Source organism: Thamnophis elegans, chromosome 14 (assembly GCF_009769535.1).
Source record: "Thamnophis elegans isolate rThaEle1 chromosome 14, rThaEle1.pri, whole genome shotgun sequence".
In the NCBI taxonomy this organism is placed as follows: domain Eukaryota; kingdom Metazoa; phylum Chordata; class Lepidosauria; order Squamata; family Colubridae; genus Thamnophis; species Thamnophis elegans.
Genome location: NC_045554.1, coordinates 39,687,268 through 39,704,383, shown reverse-complemented (window position 1 = coordinate 39,704,383; position 17,116 = coordinate 39,687,268). Strand labels below are relative to the sequence as shown.

The 17,116-nt window shown below is 44.9% G+C and overlaps 1 protein-coding gene across 1 annotated transcript; it reads right to left on the bottom strand.

Annotated features, from left to right (window-relative positions):
• Positions 1-6,599: 6,599 nt before the first annotated feature.
• Positions 6,600-9,954, bottom strand: C14H19orf12 (chromosome 14 C19orf12 homolog). The gene is made up of 3 exons (XM_032230947.1): positions 9,550-9,954; positions 8,258-8,433; positions 6,600-7,766 (listed from the first exon to the last, which is right to left on the bottom strand). The coding sequence occupies exons 2-3, from the start codon at positions 8,415-8,417 to the stop codon at positions 7,501-7,503; spliced, it is 426 nt and encodes a 141-aa protein (XP_032086838.1). The 5' UTR covers positions 8,418-8,433; positions 9,550-9,954; the 3' UTR covers positions 6,600-7,500.
• Positions 9,955-17,116: the final 7,162 nt, after the last annotated feature.

The following is a 17,116-nucleotide window of genomic DNA, read 5'->3' as shown; positions in this document are numbered from 1 at the left end:
AAACATTTCCAAAGGGGGGGAGGAGTTCAGTTGCCTTTTGGGGGAAAACACCTTTGGGATGTTCCTAGGATGACAGAGGACAAATGATGAAACTTGGCCAATGCATCCCTTTTGCAAAATCAGGCATTGTCTTATTTAATGCAAGATTGTAGTGGGACGCCGTGGCTCAGTAGCTAAGACGCTGAGCTTGTCGATGAGAAAAGTCAGTAGTTCAAACCCCTCATGCCACATAACGGAGTGAGCTCCCATTACTTGTCCCAGCTTCTGCCAACTTAGCAGTTCGAAAGTACATAAAAAATGTAAGTAGAAAAATAGGGACCACCTTTGGTGGGAAGGTAACAGAGTTCTGTGTGCCTTCAGCATTTAGTCATTCCAGCCACATGACCATGGAGACGTCTTCGGACAGAGCTGGCTCTTTGACTTTGAAACGGAGATGAGCACTGCCCCCTAGAGTTGGAAACGACTAGCATGCATGTGCAGGGGAACCTTTACCTTACCGTTGTATCTCCTGGAAACCCATTCAAGCTGCCTTGTATTTTGCAATGCTGCTTTTTTATGTGCCACCCCGTGGCAAACCATGGTGGTCAAAAGGCTTCCCACAGGGTGGCATATCCTGTGGCTATCTCTTGCCCGTGTCAAAAGACAAATGCATTGAGGATCCATCCTCTATTCACACTCAATCAAATCATAGAAAAACAGCAGCACAATTAAGATGAGCATCGGCCAAAAGAAAAAAAGAAGAACTTCTCGCAGGTGATTGTTGGGCAGAAAACGTGGCTTGTGCGGAACAAAAAGGAAACGGAAAAAAAAATCGGAAATCAGCTCTTGAGTTTAAAGGCTGAAGCTACTGATGAAGTGAATACAACTTATCAGTAATCAGATCAGCTAGCAGCACTGTGCACAGCACGCTAAGATCGAAAGGAAAACAGTTTTCTTTTCTTTTGTGTAGTTTTGAGACTCTTTGGGTTTACACGGTTTGGATCTATTCTGCAAAACTGAAAATAAATCACCGTATTTTTCGGAGTATAAGACTCACCATTTTCCCCCAAAATAGAGTGAAAATCTGGGTGCGTCTTATACACTGAATCCTACCCCCTTCACAAAAATGGATGTTTCCCCCATCGGGAAATCACTTCCGCTCATCTTTAACCCCATTGCTGAATTACTGTATTTTTTGGAGTATAAGATGCACCAAGATTTTGGAGAGGTAAATTTAAAAAAAAAGTTTTTGCACTCTGCAGACCTCCCAAATGCTCTGCACACCTTATTTTTTTGTGAAAAACGGGGCATGCAGAGGGTTTGGGAGGCCTGCAAAGTGTTCCTGGAGGCTGGGGAGGGCTGTTTTTGCTCCATTTTGCCCCTCCCAGCCCCCACAAGAAGTTTGCAGGCCTCTCAAACTCTCTGCATGCCCCGTTTTTCACAAAAAAATAAGGTGTGCAGAGCATTTGGGAGGTCTGCAGAGTGCAAAAGCTTTTTTTTTAATTTACCTCTCCAAAATCTTGGTGCGTCTTATACTCCAAAAAATACAGTAATTCAGCAATGGGGTTAAAGATGAGCGGAAGTGATTTCATGATGGGGGAAAGATAACAGGTAAACTGACTTTTAGAAATAAATCTTTTTTAAAATTAATGATGGTTAATGATTAATTTAAGGCAGAGTGACAGAGCTGCCCCATCCTCAAAGAGTTTGTCATCTGGAGCGTTTCTCCACCATTCTTCTGTCTTTCGAAAAAAGGTAGATTTGATCTTATGGACTATGCAGAACTTCAGCTTTTGAGATGAGAATCATGGTTTGGAATTTCTTGTGCTAATTAAGCTATTTCACAAGGAGGGATGTGACTTTTAGGCTTTGGTGCATTTTTCACAAAATGCACCATAGTTAAAATAATTGTAAGTCAACTTAAAATAGTTCACTTAGTGACTGAAGTTCCAATGGCACTGAAAAAAGTGACTTTCAACATTTATGGCCATTGCAGCTTCCCCATGGTTTTGTGTCAAATATGACAACTGGGTCATATGTATGATGGTTGCAGTGTCCTGGAGTCATGTGATCCCCTTTTGCGACCTTCTGACAAGCAATGAGAAAGCAAGATTCACTTAACAAAGGAATTGCTAATTTAAGAACTGCAGAGATTCATTTAACAAACGTGGCGAGAAAAGTCATAAAATGGGACAAAACTCACACGTCTCACTTAGCAATCTAAATTATGGGCTCAATGGTGGTCATAAGTCAAGGACTACCTGTATAAGATATGTCGTCCTCAACTTTCTATCATTAGCTGAGCGACTGCTTGAAGTTACAACAGTGCTGAAAAACGTGACTTGCAACTGGTCCTCGCTTTTATGACCATCACAGCATCCCTGCAGTCATATGATCATGATTCAGGGCTTGGCACCCGGTGTATATGTGTGTGTGTGTGTGTGTTTATATATATATGTGTATATATGTGTATATATGTATATGTATGTACGTACATACATACATACATACATACATACATACATACATACATATATATGTTTGCAGCATCGCATGGTCACATAATTGGCACTTATGACTTTCCCAGCTAGCTTCTGGCAAGCAGTCAACGGAGAAAGCTGGATTGTTGGCATTTGTTGAAGGACTGTGACCAAAAAGGCCATAAAATCAGGCATGACTCACTTAACAACCACCTTGCTTGACAAGAAGAGTTCTGGTCCCAACTGTGGTTGTAAGTCAAGGAGATTCCTATCCACAAAAGATCTGGGTGAGAAAAGTAGTGATGGTACCTAGATTGGGTCTTGGCCAGAAGATGTTGGTTGCATATCTCTTGCCTTAAAGTTTGTCCTGCATCTCAAAGTCTTTTAAGTTTCCTTAAAGTCATTGGTGACTTACATATCTTGGTCGAATAGCTGTAGTTGTTAACAAATTTAGCTTAAAAGAGCCCTCTTGTGCCTCTTCTTAACCATTACACTTAAGTTCAATCCAGTGAGCTTCCTGCCCATCACTCCACCTACTTGGGATGTCTGAAAGCTTCTTCTTCTTGTGCCATATCCGTCATTGAACATTGGCGATTATGTTGGCAATCCTATTTTTGTCAACTGCCACATGAAAAAGTGCTACTGAGTTTTGCCCAAACCAGTCAAACCTTTGGTTTTGAAGCCGTGTTGTTCTTCTGCCTGCACCACATTTGCCTTCAGTCTTTCCCTGGAGCAGTGTTTCTCAACCTTGGCTATTTGAAGATGTCTGGACTTCAACTCCCAGAATTCCCCAGCTGGGGAAGTCCAGACATCTTCAAGTGGCCAAGTTGAGAAACACTGCCCTTGGAGGATTAAGTGAAGGATGTCGTATTTTTCTGGGTGAATAGAATAGAATAGAATAGAATAGAATAGAATAGAATAGAATAGAATAGAATTTTATTATTTGTATGCCGCCCTTCTCCGGGAAGACTCAGGGCGGCAAACAATTCAAGGGGGAAAAGGGGGAACATAAAAGCAAAATACAAATAATAAAAGTAAACAACAGTCGCACAACCATACATGTCGAGAGGGGAGGGAACTCATCACCCCCAGGCCTGCTGGCAAAGCCAGGTTTTGACAGCTTTTCGGAAGGCCTAGAGAGAGGTGAGGGTCCGAATCCCTGCGGGGAGTTCATTCCAGAGGGTCGGAGCCGCCACAGAGAAGGCCCTCCCCCGGGTAATAGCCAGATGGCATTGGCTGGTAGATGGCACCCGGAGGAGGCCAACCCTGTGAGATCTAATGGGTCTGTGGGAGGTAATTGGCAGCAGGCGGTCTCTCAAGGGTGTTGCATCACACGTCCAAAATATTCAAACTTTTGCTTTTTAATGGCTTTGATTATTTCCCTTGGCTTTCCCAGGTGGCTTATCACCTCCTCATTGGTGATTTTGTCAACCCAGCTTCTACGTAACAGCCGCCTGTAAATCCACATTTCAAATGCTTCTCGTTTCTTCAAGAGCAGGATAGAAAAGATATAACAACTGACAAGCCTGATTTTCATACTTAGGCTTAGGTCGTGACTGCAGAAGACCTTTTTCATTTTGAAGAATTCTGTGCGAGCTCTAGTCCAATCTTCTACTTCAGCAGGAGACCCTAGATCATTTCGGGCAAATGGTTATCCAGTCTCTTCTTCAAAACATCCAGTGTTGGATCACCCACAACCTCTGAAGGCAAGCTGTTCCAATGGTTGATCGTCCTCACTATCAGTAAATTTCTGCTTAGTTCTAAGTTGTTTTTCTCCATGATTAGTTTTCACCCATTGCTTCTTGTTCTGTCTTCAGGTGCTTTGGAGAACATGTTCACCCTCTCTTCTTTGTGGCAGCCCCAAAGATATTGGAACACCATTATGACATTCACTAGACTTAAAGGTAAAGGTTCCCCTTGCACATATGTACTAGTCATTCCCGACTCTATGGGGCGGTGTTCATCTCCGTTTCAAAGCTGAAGAGCCAGCACTGTCCAAAGACGTCTCCATAGTCATGTGGCCGGCATGACTAAACACCGAAGATGCACGGAACCCTGTTACCTTCCCGCCAAAGGTGGTCTCTATACTCCCACTAGTCTTAGACATATCCAAATCCTATGGTTCCACCACAAAATCGCGGAGGACAAAATCGCGCTCGACGAAAGCGCGCATTTGATGTCATCACAGTGCGACGAAAACATCGCGCTGTGATCGAAAAATGTAAAAATAAAGCTAAAACCTTACCCTAACCCCCCCAAACCTAACCCTAAACCTAACCCTAAACCTAACCCTTAACCTAACCCTAAATCTAACCCTAAACCTAACCATTAATGTAACGCTAAACCTAACGCTAACCCTTAACCTAACGCTAAACGTAACCCTAACGCTCTAAACCTAACCCTAACCCTTAACCTAACCCTAACCCTAACCCTTACCTTTATGTGAATCGGCTTGGTTTAATTTTAATTTTATTTCAATTTTTTATTTTTTTCATCGCGCTGTGATGACGTCACATGCGCGCTTTCGTCGACCGCGATTTTGTCCTCCGCGGTTTTGACGGGTCACGAATCCTACAACTGTTTTTCATGTTTTAGGAGTGATACTTAAATTTGGAAGGCCACTCACCCACGAAATGCAGACTGACAACTTACCTCCCGATACAACGGCCTCTAAATAAGATGAAGATACACAACTATTAACTTACCAACTTCGTTGGGAGGCTAGCTCTCCATTGCACAAAAAGGACTGATTGTGCAAACACACTACCATTCTCCCTTAGTTGCAGCCTTGAAGTTCTTTCCAAAACAGCCCTTTACAGGAATTCCCTTGTTCCTACCGCCAAATTTATCTACAAGGCTGCCATCCTCACCTAGAGCTCTCTGAAGCACTTTTCAAAGTTTGCATTGTCCCATCATATCTGCCTTTCTGAAGATGTTTCCCCAGGCCCCAATTTCTCGTATGAGATAAGCACCCTGAAGGCCATTTTTCATTGCTCGGTTTCTATGACAGATGGTCCTTGATCTATGGCCAGTGAACCACTGCAGTTGTTAAGTGAATCTGACTTCCCCCATTGACTTCGCTTGTCGAAAGATCGCGAAAGTTGATTACATGACCCTGGAACACTGCAACCGTCACAAATACGAGTCAGTCACCAAGCACCTGAGTTTTGATCACGTGACCATGGGGGTGCTGCAATGGTCGTTAAGTGAAAATGGCCATAAGCAGTCGTGAAATTCAATTTTTTTTACTACCGGTTCTGTGGGCCTGGCTTGGTGGGCGTGGCAGGGCGTGACCCGTCAAAAGCGCGGAGGACAAAATCGCGCTCGACGCAAGCGCGCATGTGACGTCATCACAGCGCGACAAAAAAATTAAAAATTGAAATAAAATTAAAATTAAAGCAAGCCGATTCACATAAAGGTAAGGGTTAGGTTAAGGGTTAGGGTTAGGTTAAGGGTTAGGGTCAGGTTTAGAGCGTTAGCGTTAGGTTTAGCGTTAGGTTAAGGGTTAGCGTTAGGTTTTTCGTTACGTTAACGGTTAGGTTTAGGGTTAGATTTAGGGTTAGGTTAAGGGTTAGGTTTAGGGTTAGGTTTAGGTTTAGGGTTAGGTTTGGGGGGGTTAGGGGAAGGTTTTAGCTTTATTTTTACATTTTTCGATCACAGCGCGATGTTTTCGTCGCGCTGTGATGACGTCAAATGCGCGCTTTCGTCGAGCGCGATTTTGTCCTCCGCGATTTTGTGGTGGAACCGTGGCAGGGAAAGGATACTGCAAAATCTCCATTCCCAGCCCACTCTGGGGCCAGCCAAAAGTGGTATTTGCCCGTTCTCTGAACTACTCAAAATTTCCACCATCTGTTCTCCAGAACGTGTCAGTACCTGCTGAATTCCACTCCTGATCATGTCACTTTTTCAGTGCCATTGTAACTTGGAATGTTCACTAAATGAATTGTTCTAAGCTAAGGACTACCTGTATTTTCATTTGTTAAAAAAAAAACCCCAAACTGTAAAACCTGAATGTTGGACTTTTAATATTCTTTGTTACTCCCAGATCTTTCTTCCTTCTCTCCTCCTGTTGAACGTTCTCAACTGAAAGAAACCCAGTTTAGCATCTCTAAAAGGAAGGGGAATAACAGTCATACAACCTTGGCAGTGAAACACATTAAAATTCAGCTTTATTTTATCTTCAGGAGAAATACCTAAGGTGAATCATCTGCTACATTTTCGGCTTCGGACTATTTCAACTTTTCACTCCTTCACCCTCTCAAAATTAAGGCAGCAGGAGAAGAAAATACATCCCGTGGAGAAGATCATACCCCCCCTGAGAAATTTCAAGTAATTTGATCATTCAAATATGGCCAAGAGGACACTATACAATTCAATCACAGCGCAGCTATCTACATTAGGTTTCTCCAACTTGGTATCCTGAAGATATGTTATCCACCAGCCTGTCTCTCTCCAGCCAAAGAACATACTTGGGTAGGACAATTGATCATAGATTCCCACCCTTGTAACTGGGCAGGAAAGGCTGACACCTGTGCAGTGTATCATTATTCATCTAGAACGATGCACATCAAAGAGCATCAAATGGGGATGTCATCCTAGTGCCAACGCCATGACTTACATCCTTGACTGCAATGCAAGGACGCAACGGTAGCCCTTTGTTGGAAGGCGTCACTGGTACAGAGGCCACTGCTTCTGAGGTCCGATGAATGAGAGGTACTTACTCAGCAAGGCAGTCCAAATCCAGTTTTTGGGATGGCATAAATAGATTTTTAAATAAATACGGTGGACATCGTGGCTCAAACCGATCCACCCTTGGCTGTTGACTAATTATGAAAGAGAAAATAACAAAACCAGAATGGGCAAACCAAAGCTTGCCTTGTTCATTTTCCCAAACAGATTATTCGGGGTAAAAGAAAAATGCACGGTTGCCATCTTCTTATTCCTATTAAAACCGTGATCTTAAGATAATCTAAAACGCCAGAGAAAAGGGGTCAGAAGGGAGCCACAGGTACTCACAACCCCATGAAACACACATCTGGGTCTAGTTTCCGTACTGGATCTCCCCTCTGAGTTCAGTGGTGATGTAGCTTGTCAGGACTCCGAGCACTTTCTCTTGAAGGGCACCGTTGGCCATGACCAAGGCTGTGAGCTGGGCTACGTCGGTCCAGTCCAGATTCTGAATAATGGCACAGACGTTTTGGTAAAGCCTTTGCTGCTCCACAGGAGGCAGTTCCAGGATAATCTGAGGAATGGGCTTGAACTGTCCGGAGGTCATCCAGGCCCCCAGCAAGCCACCAATGGCACCTCCTGGAAAAACAGAACAGATAAGGCAGCTTTCAACTTTCTCTGGCAAACCATTACTGAATGATTAGAATCCCTTGACTGTTTGCAAAGGCGAGCAGCATTGTTCTGGAGGCAGATAAGGGCTCTGTGAGATTTTTAAGTTGCCTTGTCCTATTTTATATCTATTTATAGATATATAAGGCCCGTGGTGGCACGGTGGGTAGAATGCAGTACTGCAGGCCACTTCTGGGACTGCCGGCTGCCTGCACTGGCTCAAGGTTGACTCAGCCTTCCATCCTTCTGAGGTCAGTAAAATGAGGATCCAGATTGTTGGGGGCAAGAGGCTGACTCTGTAAACCGCTTAGAGAGGGCTGTAAAAGCACTGTGAAGTGGTATATAAGTCTAAGGGCTATTGCTATGTCCGTCCCCCCCGCCTCATATTAAAAGCTAGAGTTTTGTGCATCCATCCAAAACTCCTGGATGCATTTATGCACATAGCCGAAGCATTAATTTACCAACAGCAAGGCCAGGCGGGCCTGCCATCAAACCACCGAAGAAAGCTGTCGTTCCCACCACCAAGGCGCCTCGCCCGGAGTGCTTGAAGGCTGCTTTCATTTTTCGCTCTTCAGAAATATGGCAGAGGAGCTGCATCACGTCCCTGATGTCGATAGGCATTGTGACTTTTTTGGACCTGAAATAAGTGTAAAAGAACCTTAATCCAGTTATCTCTCTGTGTGTCTCTCTTTCCCTCCCCTCCTCCTCCTCCTTCTTCTTCGCAGGTAGAGTTTAAAGCTGCTTGTTTATATTTGTAGGTGTGCCTTATAATTCGTTCATTCATTCACACACACAGAGACACTTAATAGTCACTGAACAGCCCCATTATTGTTGGGTCATCCTTTCAGAGATAGTTCACTGCCTAAACTGAGAAACAGAAGAATCAAGGGCAAAAGGAGAAGGGAAGTGACTTCTGATTTCCTGCTGGCTTCCCCACTGACTTTCTTAATAGGAAGCTGATAGGGGTTATTGGAAAACGAAAATCACAAGACTGTGGCTCACTGCAGTAGGGCAGCAACACTGAAGCAGACACAACTTTGCCAAACTACAATCCCCCAGGAGTGATGTCCGGATTTTGAACGCATTCTGTAAGGGAAAACTATTTGAGGCACGTTGACTCAAAAACTGTTGCCCCGTGATGCACTATTTCACCCAAAGGAAGATTACAAACAATCAAACAGACACAACAGTCTTAACTGTATTTAAATGTCTGTATCTATGATCTATGGTGGCTCAGACGCTGAGCTTGTCGATCAGAAAGGTCTGCAGTTCAGCAGTTCGAATCCCTAGTGCTGTGTAACAGAGTGAGCTCATGTTACTTGTCCCAGCTTTTGCCAACCTAGCAGTTCGAAAGCAAGTTAAAAATGCAAGTAGTAAAATAGGAACCACCTTTGGTGGGAAGGTAACAGTGCTCTGCGAGCCTTCGGCATTGAGTCATGCTGGCCACATGACCATGGAGACTTTGGACAGCGCTGACTCTTCAGCTTTGAAACAGAGATGAGCACCACCCCCTAGAGTCGGGAACGTAGTACTTGAATACCAGAATCATACATGTCTAAACAGTAAAACACCCCTCCCTCCTTTCTTCCCCCTTTCCCTTTTGCTTTCCCTTTCTTCTCCTTCTGTTCTCTGCCGGTTGAGGGGGGAGGAACACCATCTCCTTTCTTTCCCTTTCCGACAGCTTGCAAGGCCGGCCTCCGTTTGCCCAGCCGCCTCCCTCCACACCACCCCCTTGGCTGTCCATGCTGCCTACCTCGAGCCGGGGCCCGGGCAGATCCTGGCGCCGGCAAGGCCGCGAAGGGAGCGCCGACCAGAGATCCTGAAAGGGAGCGCAAAGGGCGGATTGTGCCTTGCTTGGCTTGGACCGTGGAAGGCAGAGCTCCCGGGCCTTTCAACCCCCTTCCTCCGCCGGCAGGGCTTCTGCAGGGGGGGAACCTGGGCAGCCTGGCTCCCCTTCAAGGCGGAAAAAGGGGCGCAGGATGCCCGCCACCAGCGTTGCCGAGCTGCGCCCTCTGGGTCCGGTTCCTCCCCGAAAGCGCAGGCGCCTGGCGCAAAGCCCCTCGTATCACCGGCTGGGTGGTTGCGGCGCCCGATTACGCTGCGAATGAGTAAAGCTCATAGTCCGGCTTCCCGACCGATCACAGGTTGGCAGGGACCTTTCGCCGGGTTGCGTCACGGTGCAAACGGGCGAGTAAACACAGTCTCCTCTGGGTTCATGTGACCAGCCGGGAAGAGGAGGAGGAGGAGGAGGAGGAAGGAGGAAGAGGAGGTGCCTCCTTTAGAAAAGGTGTCGCCCTTCAGGTGGTCGGTGGAGACCCAGGAGAACCTCAGGAGCCCCCCTGGCGCTTTGGCTTTGCAAGAAGAATCAAATAGGAAACAGCTGAGAGGGAAAAAGAAGAAGAATTTCCACGTTATAACTAGCAAGGTGAATGAAAGGTTGTGTCCTAGTTGACTCTTGGTGGAATTGAAGTCAGTGCAACCTGGAATCGTCCTCCTCTCCCTAGTAGGGGTGTGTGTGTTTTTGTGTGTATCTCCCCCCCCACACACACACAGAATCTCTGTCTCTCTTTCACACACAGACCCTGTCTGTCTTTGACTGTTTCTCTCTTTCACGCGCGCGCACACACACAAACATAGGAAATCTTTCTATCTCTCTCACACACAAAGCCCCCCCTCTCTCATACACACACACACACACACAAACACACACACACAAAACATAGAAAATCTTTCTATCTCACATACAAAGCCCCCCTCTCTCTCATACACACACACACACAAACATAGGAAATCTTTCTATCTCTCTCACACACAAATCCTCTCTCTCTCTCTCTCAGACAGACAGACAGACAGACACACACACACACAAAACAGAAAATCTTTCTATCTCTCTCATACAGAAAGCCCCCTCTCTCTCTGTCATACACACACACACACGCACACACAAACATAGGGAATCTTTCTATCTCACACACAAAGCCTCTCTCTCTCTCAGACACACACATACACACACACACAAACATAGGGAATCTTTCTATCTCTCTCACACAGAAAGCCCCTCCGTCTCTCTCTCACACACAAACAAACATAGGAAATCTTTCTCTCTATCTCTCTCACACACAGAGCCCCCCCCTCTGACACACGCACACAAACATAGGAAATCTTTCTATCTCTCTCACACAGAAAGCCTCTCTCTCTCTGTCTCTGTCTCTCTCTCTCAGACACACATACACACACAAAAACATAGGAAATCTTTCTCTCTCACACACACACAAAGCCCCCCCCTCTCTCTCTTTCAGACACACACATGGGAATCTCTCTCTCTCTCTCTCTCTCTCTCTCTCTCACACACACACACACACAGGGAATCTGTCTCTCTCTCTCACACCCCTCACACACATACAGAGCCTCTCTCCCTCTCTCTCTCTCTCACACACACACACACAGACACATATATTTTCAAACACACTCATTTTATTAAATTCATGGTATTGAAGATGGGAAGGGCTGGCAGAGGTTCACTTCCCCACGATGAACCCAGGCATCTTTGAGTGTAAATCTTGATGTCTTCTTGGACAAATCCATGGAGAAGGATCCCCTCTTTTGCCTGAGGATACATTCAGGGGTTGCAAATGTCTGCCTTTGAGATACACCCGAGATACATTTTCATGCCATACATTTTTTATGAATGACATCTGTAGTTGTGGACTGTTGTTTTCCTGTCTTGTCGTCTTGGGTGAACCAGGCAGGAAGCCAGAGCGGATGAGCAAAATCTACCTTATTGGAAGGCCATATTCCTAGATTCTTGCCAGTCTGAAAGTATAAACTTCCTGTCGCCCCTTTTAACTGCTAGATGCAGTAGGGCGGGTCTATCTTAAGTTTTTTTTCTCTAACCTGGAAAGAATAAAGTGTTATTCTATAACTCTTAAGCGACAGCCTCCTTTCTCTCATAGTTTCATAGGGAGAGACGGTAGGAAGAAGGAAGGAAGAAAAGAAGGAGAAAGAGGAAAGGAAGGAAGAGAAAGAAAGAAAGAAAAGCACTTTGCTCCAAAAGCAGAATGCTTTGGAGGAAAAGGAAGGAAGGAAGGGAGGAAGGAAGGCATTTCACTCCAAAAGCAGAATGCTTTGGATAAAGAAAGAAACAAAGACAGAGAGAGAGAGAGAGAGAGAGAGAGAGAGAGAGAGAGAGAGAGAGAGAGAGAGAGAGGCACTTCATTCCAAAAGCAGAATGCTTTGGAGAAAGGAAGGAAAGAAGGAAGGAAGGAAGGAAGGCATTTCACTCCAAAAGCAGAATGCTTTGGAGAAAGAAAGAAAGAAGGAAGGAAAGAAAGAAAGAAAGAAAGAAAGAAAGAAAGAGAAAGAAAGGCACTTCATTCCAAAAGCAGAATGCTTTGGAGAAAGGAAGGAAAGAAGGAAGGAAGGAAGGAAGGCATTTCACTCCAAAAGCAGAATGCTTTGGAGAAAGAAAGAAAGAAGGAAGAGAATACAGAACTAAAGAAAGAAAACAGAAAGAAAGAAATAGAAAGAAATAAAGTGAAAGGCCTTCATTCCAAAAGCAGAATTCGTTTAGAAAGGAAGAAAGAGGAAGGAGGAAGGAAGGCATTTCACCTCGCAAAAGCAGAATGGCTTTGAGAAAGAAAGAAGAAGAAGGAATGAAAGGAAAGAAGAAAGAAGAAGAAATAAAGAAAGAAAGAAGAAAGCAGAAAGAAAGAAAGAAAGAGAAAGAAAGAGAAAGGCACTTCTTCCAAAAAGCAGAATGCTTTGGAGAAAGGAAGGAAAGAAGGAAGGAAGGAGGAAGGCATTTCACTCCAAAAGCAGATGCTTTGGCGAAAGAAAGAAAAGATAAAGAAAGAAAGAAAGAAAGAAAGAAAGAAAGAAAGAAAGAAGAAAGAAAGAAAGAAAGAAAAGAGGAAAAGAAGAAGAAAGAGGGAGTGAGGAAGATATACTGGGAAATTTAGAAAAGTTAAAAAACAGAAATGAAGCCAACACGTTTAGGAATGGGGTGAAGGAAAAAAGTTTTTTCAAGGAAAGAAAGAGGAAGGAAGGAAGGAAAAAAGGAGAGAAAAAAGGGAAGGAGGGAGGGAAAAAATAGAGGAAAGCCAAATCACACTGGAATAGCTGTTGCAGAAAAAGAAGTCACAATGTCTCAGAAATGTCATTTTTATTACACAAAGAGCGCTCTCTTGTGGAAACATTAAAGGCAGCCTTATAATGTATCTGAAACAATTTAAAATACTGTAGATCAGTGGCCCCCAAACCTTTGGGCATCAGGGACCGGTAAATAACAATCCAGAGTGAACCCATTGTTTGGCATTTGCTTGAGAACTGCTGCTGCAAAACAGGTCGTGGAATTGGGTTGATCTTGTGGGTGACCAGATTTATGACAGTCATGAATTACGACCGTGACGGGCAGAGTCCATTATAGTCATAACACGAGGAGTACCTGTATACAGTAGCTCAGCTTCTGCCATCAGATGAATTCTGGACCTGGCATGAAATATGAAACTGGCAAGCACGTCTTTTTTCATTCTGATTAGTTTGGCATCCTTAGGGGATAAAATCACCCCCATATTCATTCTGCCCTTTTTATAATGTTAAGAAATCAAGATAATGCCAACTGAAATAGATTTTACAAACGACTATCTCCGACATCAAAAGGAAAAAAACAGGGAGACCAAGATCTCAGAATTCTTCATTCCTTTCTTCTAGCACAGGGGTTGGCAACAAAGAACCACAAAGGTCCTAACTGGGAGCCACCCATTCAATTCTGAAGCTGACTGGAAGTCTGGTTCCCCCACCATAGAGTCTCCTCCCCGCGTGGCATCCTTTTTCCTCTCCTGATAGGAAGTCCGGTTCCCCCACCATAGAGTCTCCTCCCCACGTGGCTTCCTTTTTCCTCTCCTGATAGGAAGTCCGGTTTCCCCACCATAGAGTCTCCTCCCCGCATGGCGTCCTTTTTCCTCTGCTGATAGGAAGTCCGGTTCCCCCACCATAGAGTCTCCTCCTAGCCCAGCATCCTTTTTCCTCTGCCTCTCCTAACCGAAAGCCCTATCCATTATGGAGCTGACCGGTGACAGGGAGCCGCAGCAGAGGGATGAAAAAGCCACATGTGGCTCCAGAGCCGCAGGTTGCTGACCCCTGTACTAGCAGAATGAACCCCATATAAACTACTTGGACTTCTGAATCAATGGGCCTTGTACCAAACCTAGTATACTATGATGCAAATTACTACAAAGAGTTTCAACTACTGGGCAGATTCAAACTGCGTATCCATAAATACTGGGTTTACCTAGCTAATTTTGACACCATGGCCTGAATGCTTTATTGGAAACCTGTTAACAAAATGCATCTTGTCAGACTGATTCAGATTGCAGACAAGTTTTTACATTCTTCACTGCATTGTGAAAAACTCCCTGCCTGCAGAGAGCTAACCCTTCAGTGATAAATTCGCACCAAACTTTTCTCAGTGACTTCTTTAAGTAAAAAGTAGGTTTAAAAAAAAGAAAGAATCTGCCTTTTCTTATAGAATTAATCCCAGAAGTTTTTTTTTATTTACACTGTACAGACATGCTCGTAGCGGGTTGCAGGGGACAACAGAAATGTTTTAGCAAGCAGACAGACTTAAACGCAGCAATGTTGCAGAGACACAAATAGAAGTAAAAGAGTTCCTTTGCGATCTGTTCAGACAGTAGATGTCTCCCTTTGCTTGCGGCTGTGTGTGTGATGCACTTCGCCACGCACACCAGGCAAACATCAACAACAGCCAGTGTGAATTATTTTTCCTTTTCCAGGCTAACGTTCCCATCATGCTTTGCAGAAAACCCACAAGGGAGAGGAGATAATGTGGAGTACAAGCACCGCAGACAGAGCATCATGAAAGCAACAAATTATAACCTTCACTAAAAAGCAACACACACACACACAGACACACAATCAACCTTCGGTTAACAGGATCACAAGCCCAGGTCTTGAGCTGACAGCTCGCTGCTTGCCAGCAGATTCAAGAGAATCCTTGGCATGACTTAAGTGATTCCTTTCAATCGAAGGATTCTTGTGACAACCTCAAGAGCGACCAAATGGATTACAGGGGACAAATGGGGAAGAGATGCAGCTTTCGGAAGAATGCAGCCAAGATAATAGAGTTACTGTACCGTTAGCGGAGCAAAATGCAAAGGGGAATTGCCGTGAAAAGAGAAGCGACGTAGCTGTAAACCTTGGAGGACTCTTGCACATTGTGAAACTTGGCAGAACTTGGATATATTTTTTTTTCCCCGTGGCGGCTCTAGTCCTTGAACAATGAGGCTAAAACCCATGTGGGTAAGAGTCAGCGGTGTAGTAGCAAAAAGAGGGGGGGCAAACACCCAACCCCAAAACAAAACCCCTTATCTAATCACATTGCATGAAAAATCAGGAGGAACAAAAGCGCCACGGACTGGTTTCTCCCAACCCTGGAGAGATATTAAGGATGAATGAAAATGCTGGTGGGTTGGAACGGAATGCAAAAACCTTCGGAACCATTGTTTTCCTGGAGCGAAAGCGTCCTCCCCGTCTGCAAAACTCTCTGCGAGTAGGAAAAAAAAAATACGCCCTGCATTTAAATAAAACGATTTGCATGAGGGCAAAACGTTTTGTTCTGTTTGCCTAAGCACACAAAGCTGTTCACATTATTGGGCACATAATCTGGCATCCATGAAAGAAAGAAAGAAAGAAAGAAAGAAAGAAAGAAAGAAAAAAGAGGAAGAATAGATTTAGAATCTCTTAAGGCTACAAAAGACAGACAGTTTAGTTTTAAGAGTTAAAATGCTGAACTAGGAGACCATGAATTCTAGTCCCACTTTAGGCATAAGGCCAGCTGGATAACCTTGGGCCAACCCATCCCTCTCTCTTAGCCCAAGGAAGAAGAGTAAGGATACCATGGAGATAGAGAACGATCGAAAAGAAAGGAAAAGATAAAACTTTCCCCTGCCCAGTTGTGTCGGACTTAAGGGAACGGTGCTCAAATCCATTTCTTGGCCAAGGGAGATGGTGTTGTCCAAAGATGTTTCTGTGGTCATGTGGCCAGCATGACTATACACCGAAGCGCAGGGAATGCGATTATCTTCCCACCAAAGTGGTACCTATTTATCTACTTGCATCATGCTTTCGAACTCCTAGGTGGGCAGCCTGTGGAGCCGGGCAGCAGAGTCGGACAGTTAGGAGGTTGGGGAGGAACATGGGCCAGTCCTGGAGTCTGGGGAAGGGTCGGATGAGGGCTTTGCATTGGAGGTAAAGAGGGGGCGGAGGCCATCTGGTAGTGATGTGTTGCCCCTGGAGTTTGACATCAGCGAGGCAGAAGAACAGTGTGAGCCTATTCCCAGTATGCACATGCACAGAGCTGCCAGAAGACAAGAACAGTAAAGACAAAAGAGGCAACTTGGGAGTAAGTCCTGGAGATGATTGGCCCCTCCCATAAGCCATAAAAGAGGAGCAAACAGCCGTGAGCCTTTGCAGGAAGCGATTTGTTCATCCTGGTCGGTTCAAACTCTGAGAAGCTGTGTTTGACTCTATGCTCCATTTGGCCTTGCAAAACTAACTGGCAGCGTTTCAAGGAAGATAAAGGTGGGTGCTTATCAGCATTACCCTGAAAGACTGTGGCAGACTTCTGTCGGACTCTTCACAGACTGAATCATTACGGGCTGTGAATGACCATAATTCACAGCCTTTTAAATAAAAGAGGGTTTTCGGGACTAAGCATGTGATTTATGCTTTATCAGGAAGCTTAGGTCAGAACAGGCAGGAGCTGGAGCAAGGAGCGGCAGCTCACCCCATCATCACACAGCACCTGGGTCTCGAACGCCCAACTGTCAGCTTTCCAGCTGAGAAATCCAGCAATCTTTAACCACTTAGACATCATGATCCCATTGTTGAAAAGAAGCAGCCAAAATATAATCTGTGATGTTGTGAGGCGATTTCAGCCATAGGTTTTCATACCATGCCATATGGTGGTATAGCATCAATCTGGACCAAAGTTCCTGCACTTCACATAAATCAAGCTTATTTAGCCAGAACACTCTGGCAGTGCTTCAAGCCTGCTGCCCAGTCTCACTTTCGGTTCAGTGTGTGTGTGTGTGTGTGTGTGAGAGAGAGAGAGAGAGAGAGGGAGGGAGGGAGGGAGGGAGGGAGAGAGAGAAGCTAGGGATCATTGGTGAAATTCTAATTTTTTTACTACTGGTTCTGTGGGCGTGGCTCGGTGGGCACTCCTGGGGGAAGGATACTGCAAAATCTCCATTCTCTCCCCACTCCTGCAGGAAGGATACTGCAAAATCTCCATTCTCTCCCCA

What these genes read in the sequence shown, in the direction of transcription:
- C14H19orf12 (XM_032230947.1), bottom strand. Translation starts at nt 8,417, where the DNA reads ATGCCTATCGACATCAGGGACGTGATGCAGCTCCTCTGCCATATTTCT. An exon ending in CCCGCCTGGCCTTGCTGTTG is followed by an intron (nt 7,767 to 8,257) that starts GTAAATTAATGC and finishes CTGTTTTTCCAG; the next exon opens with GAGGTGCCATTGGTGGCTTG.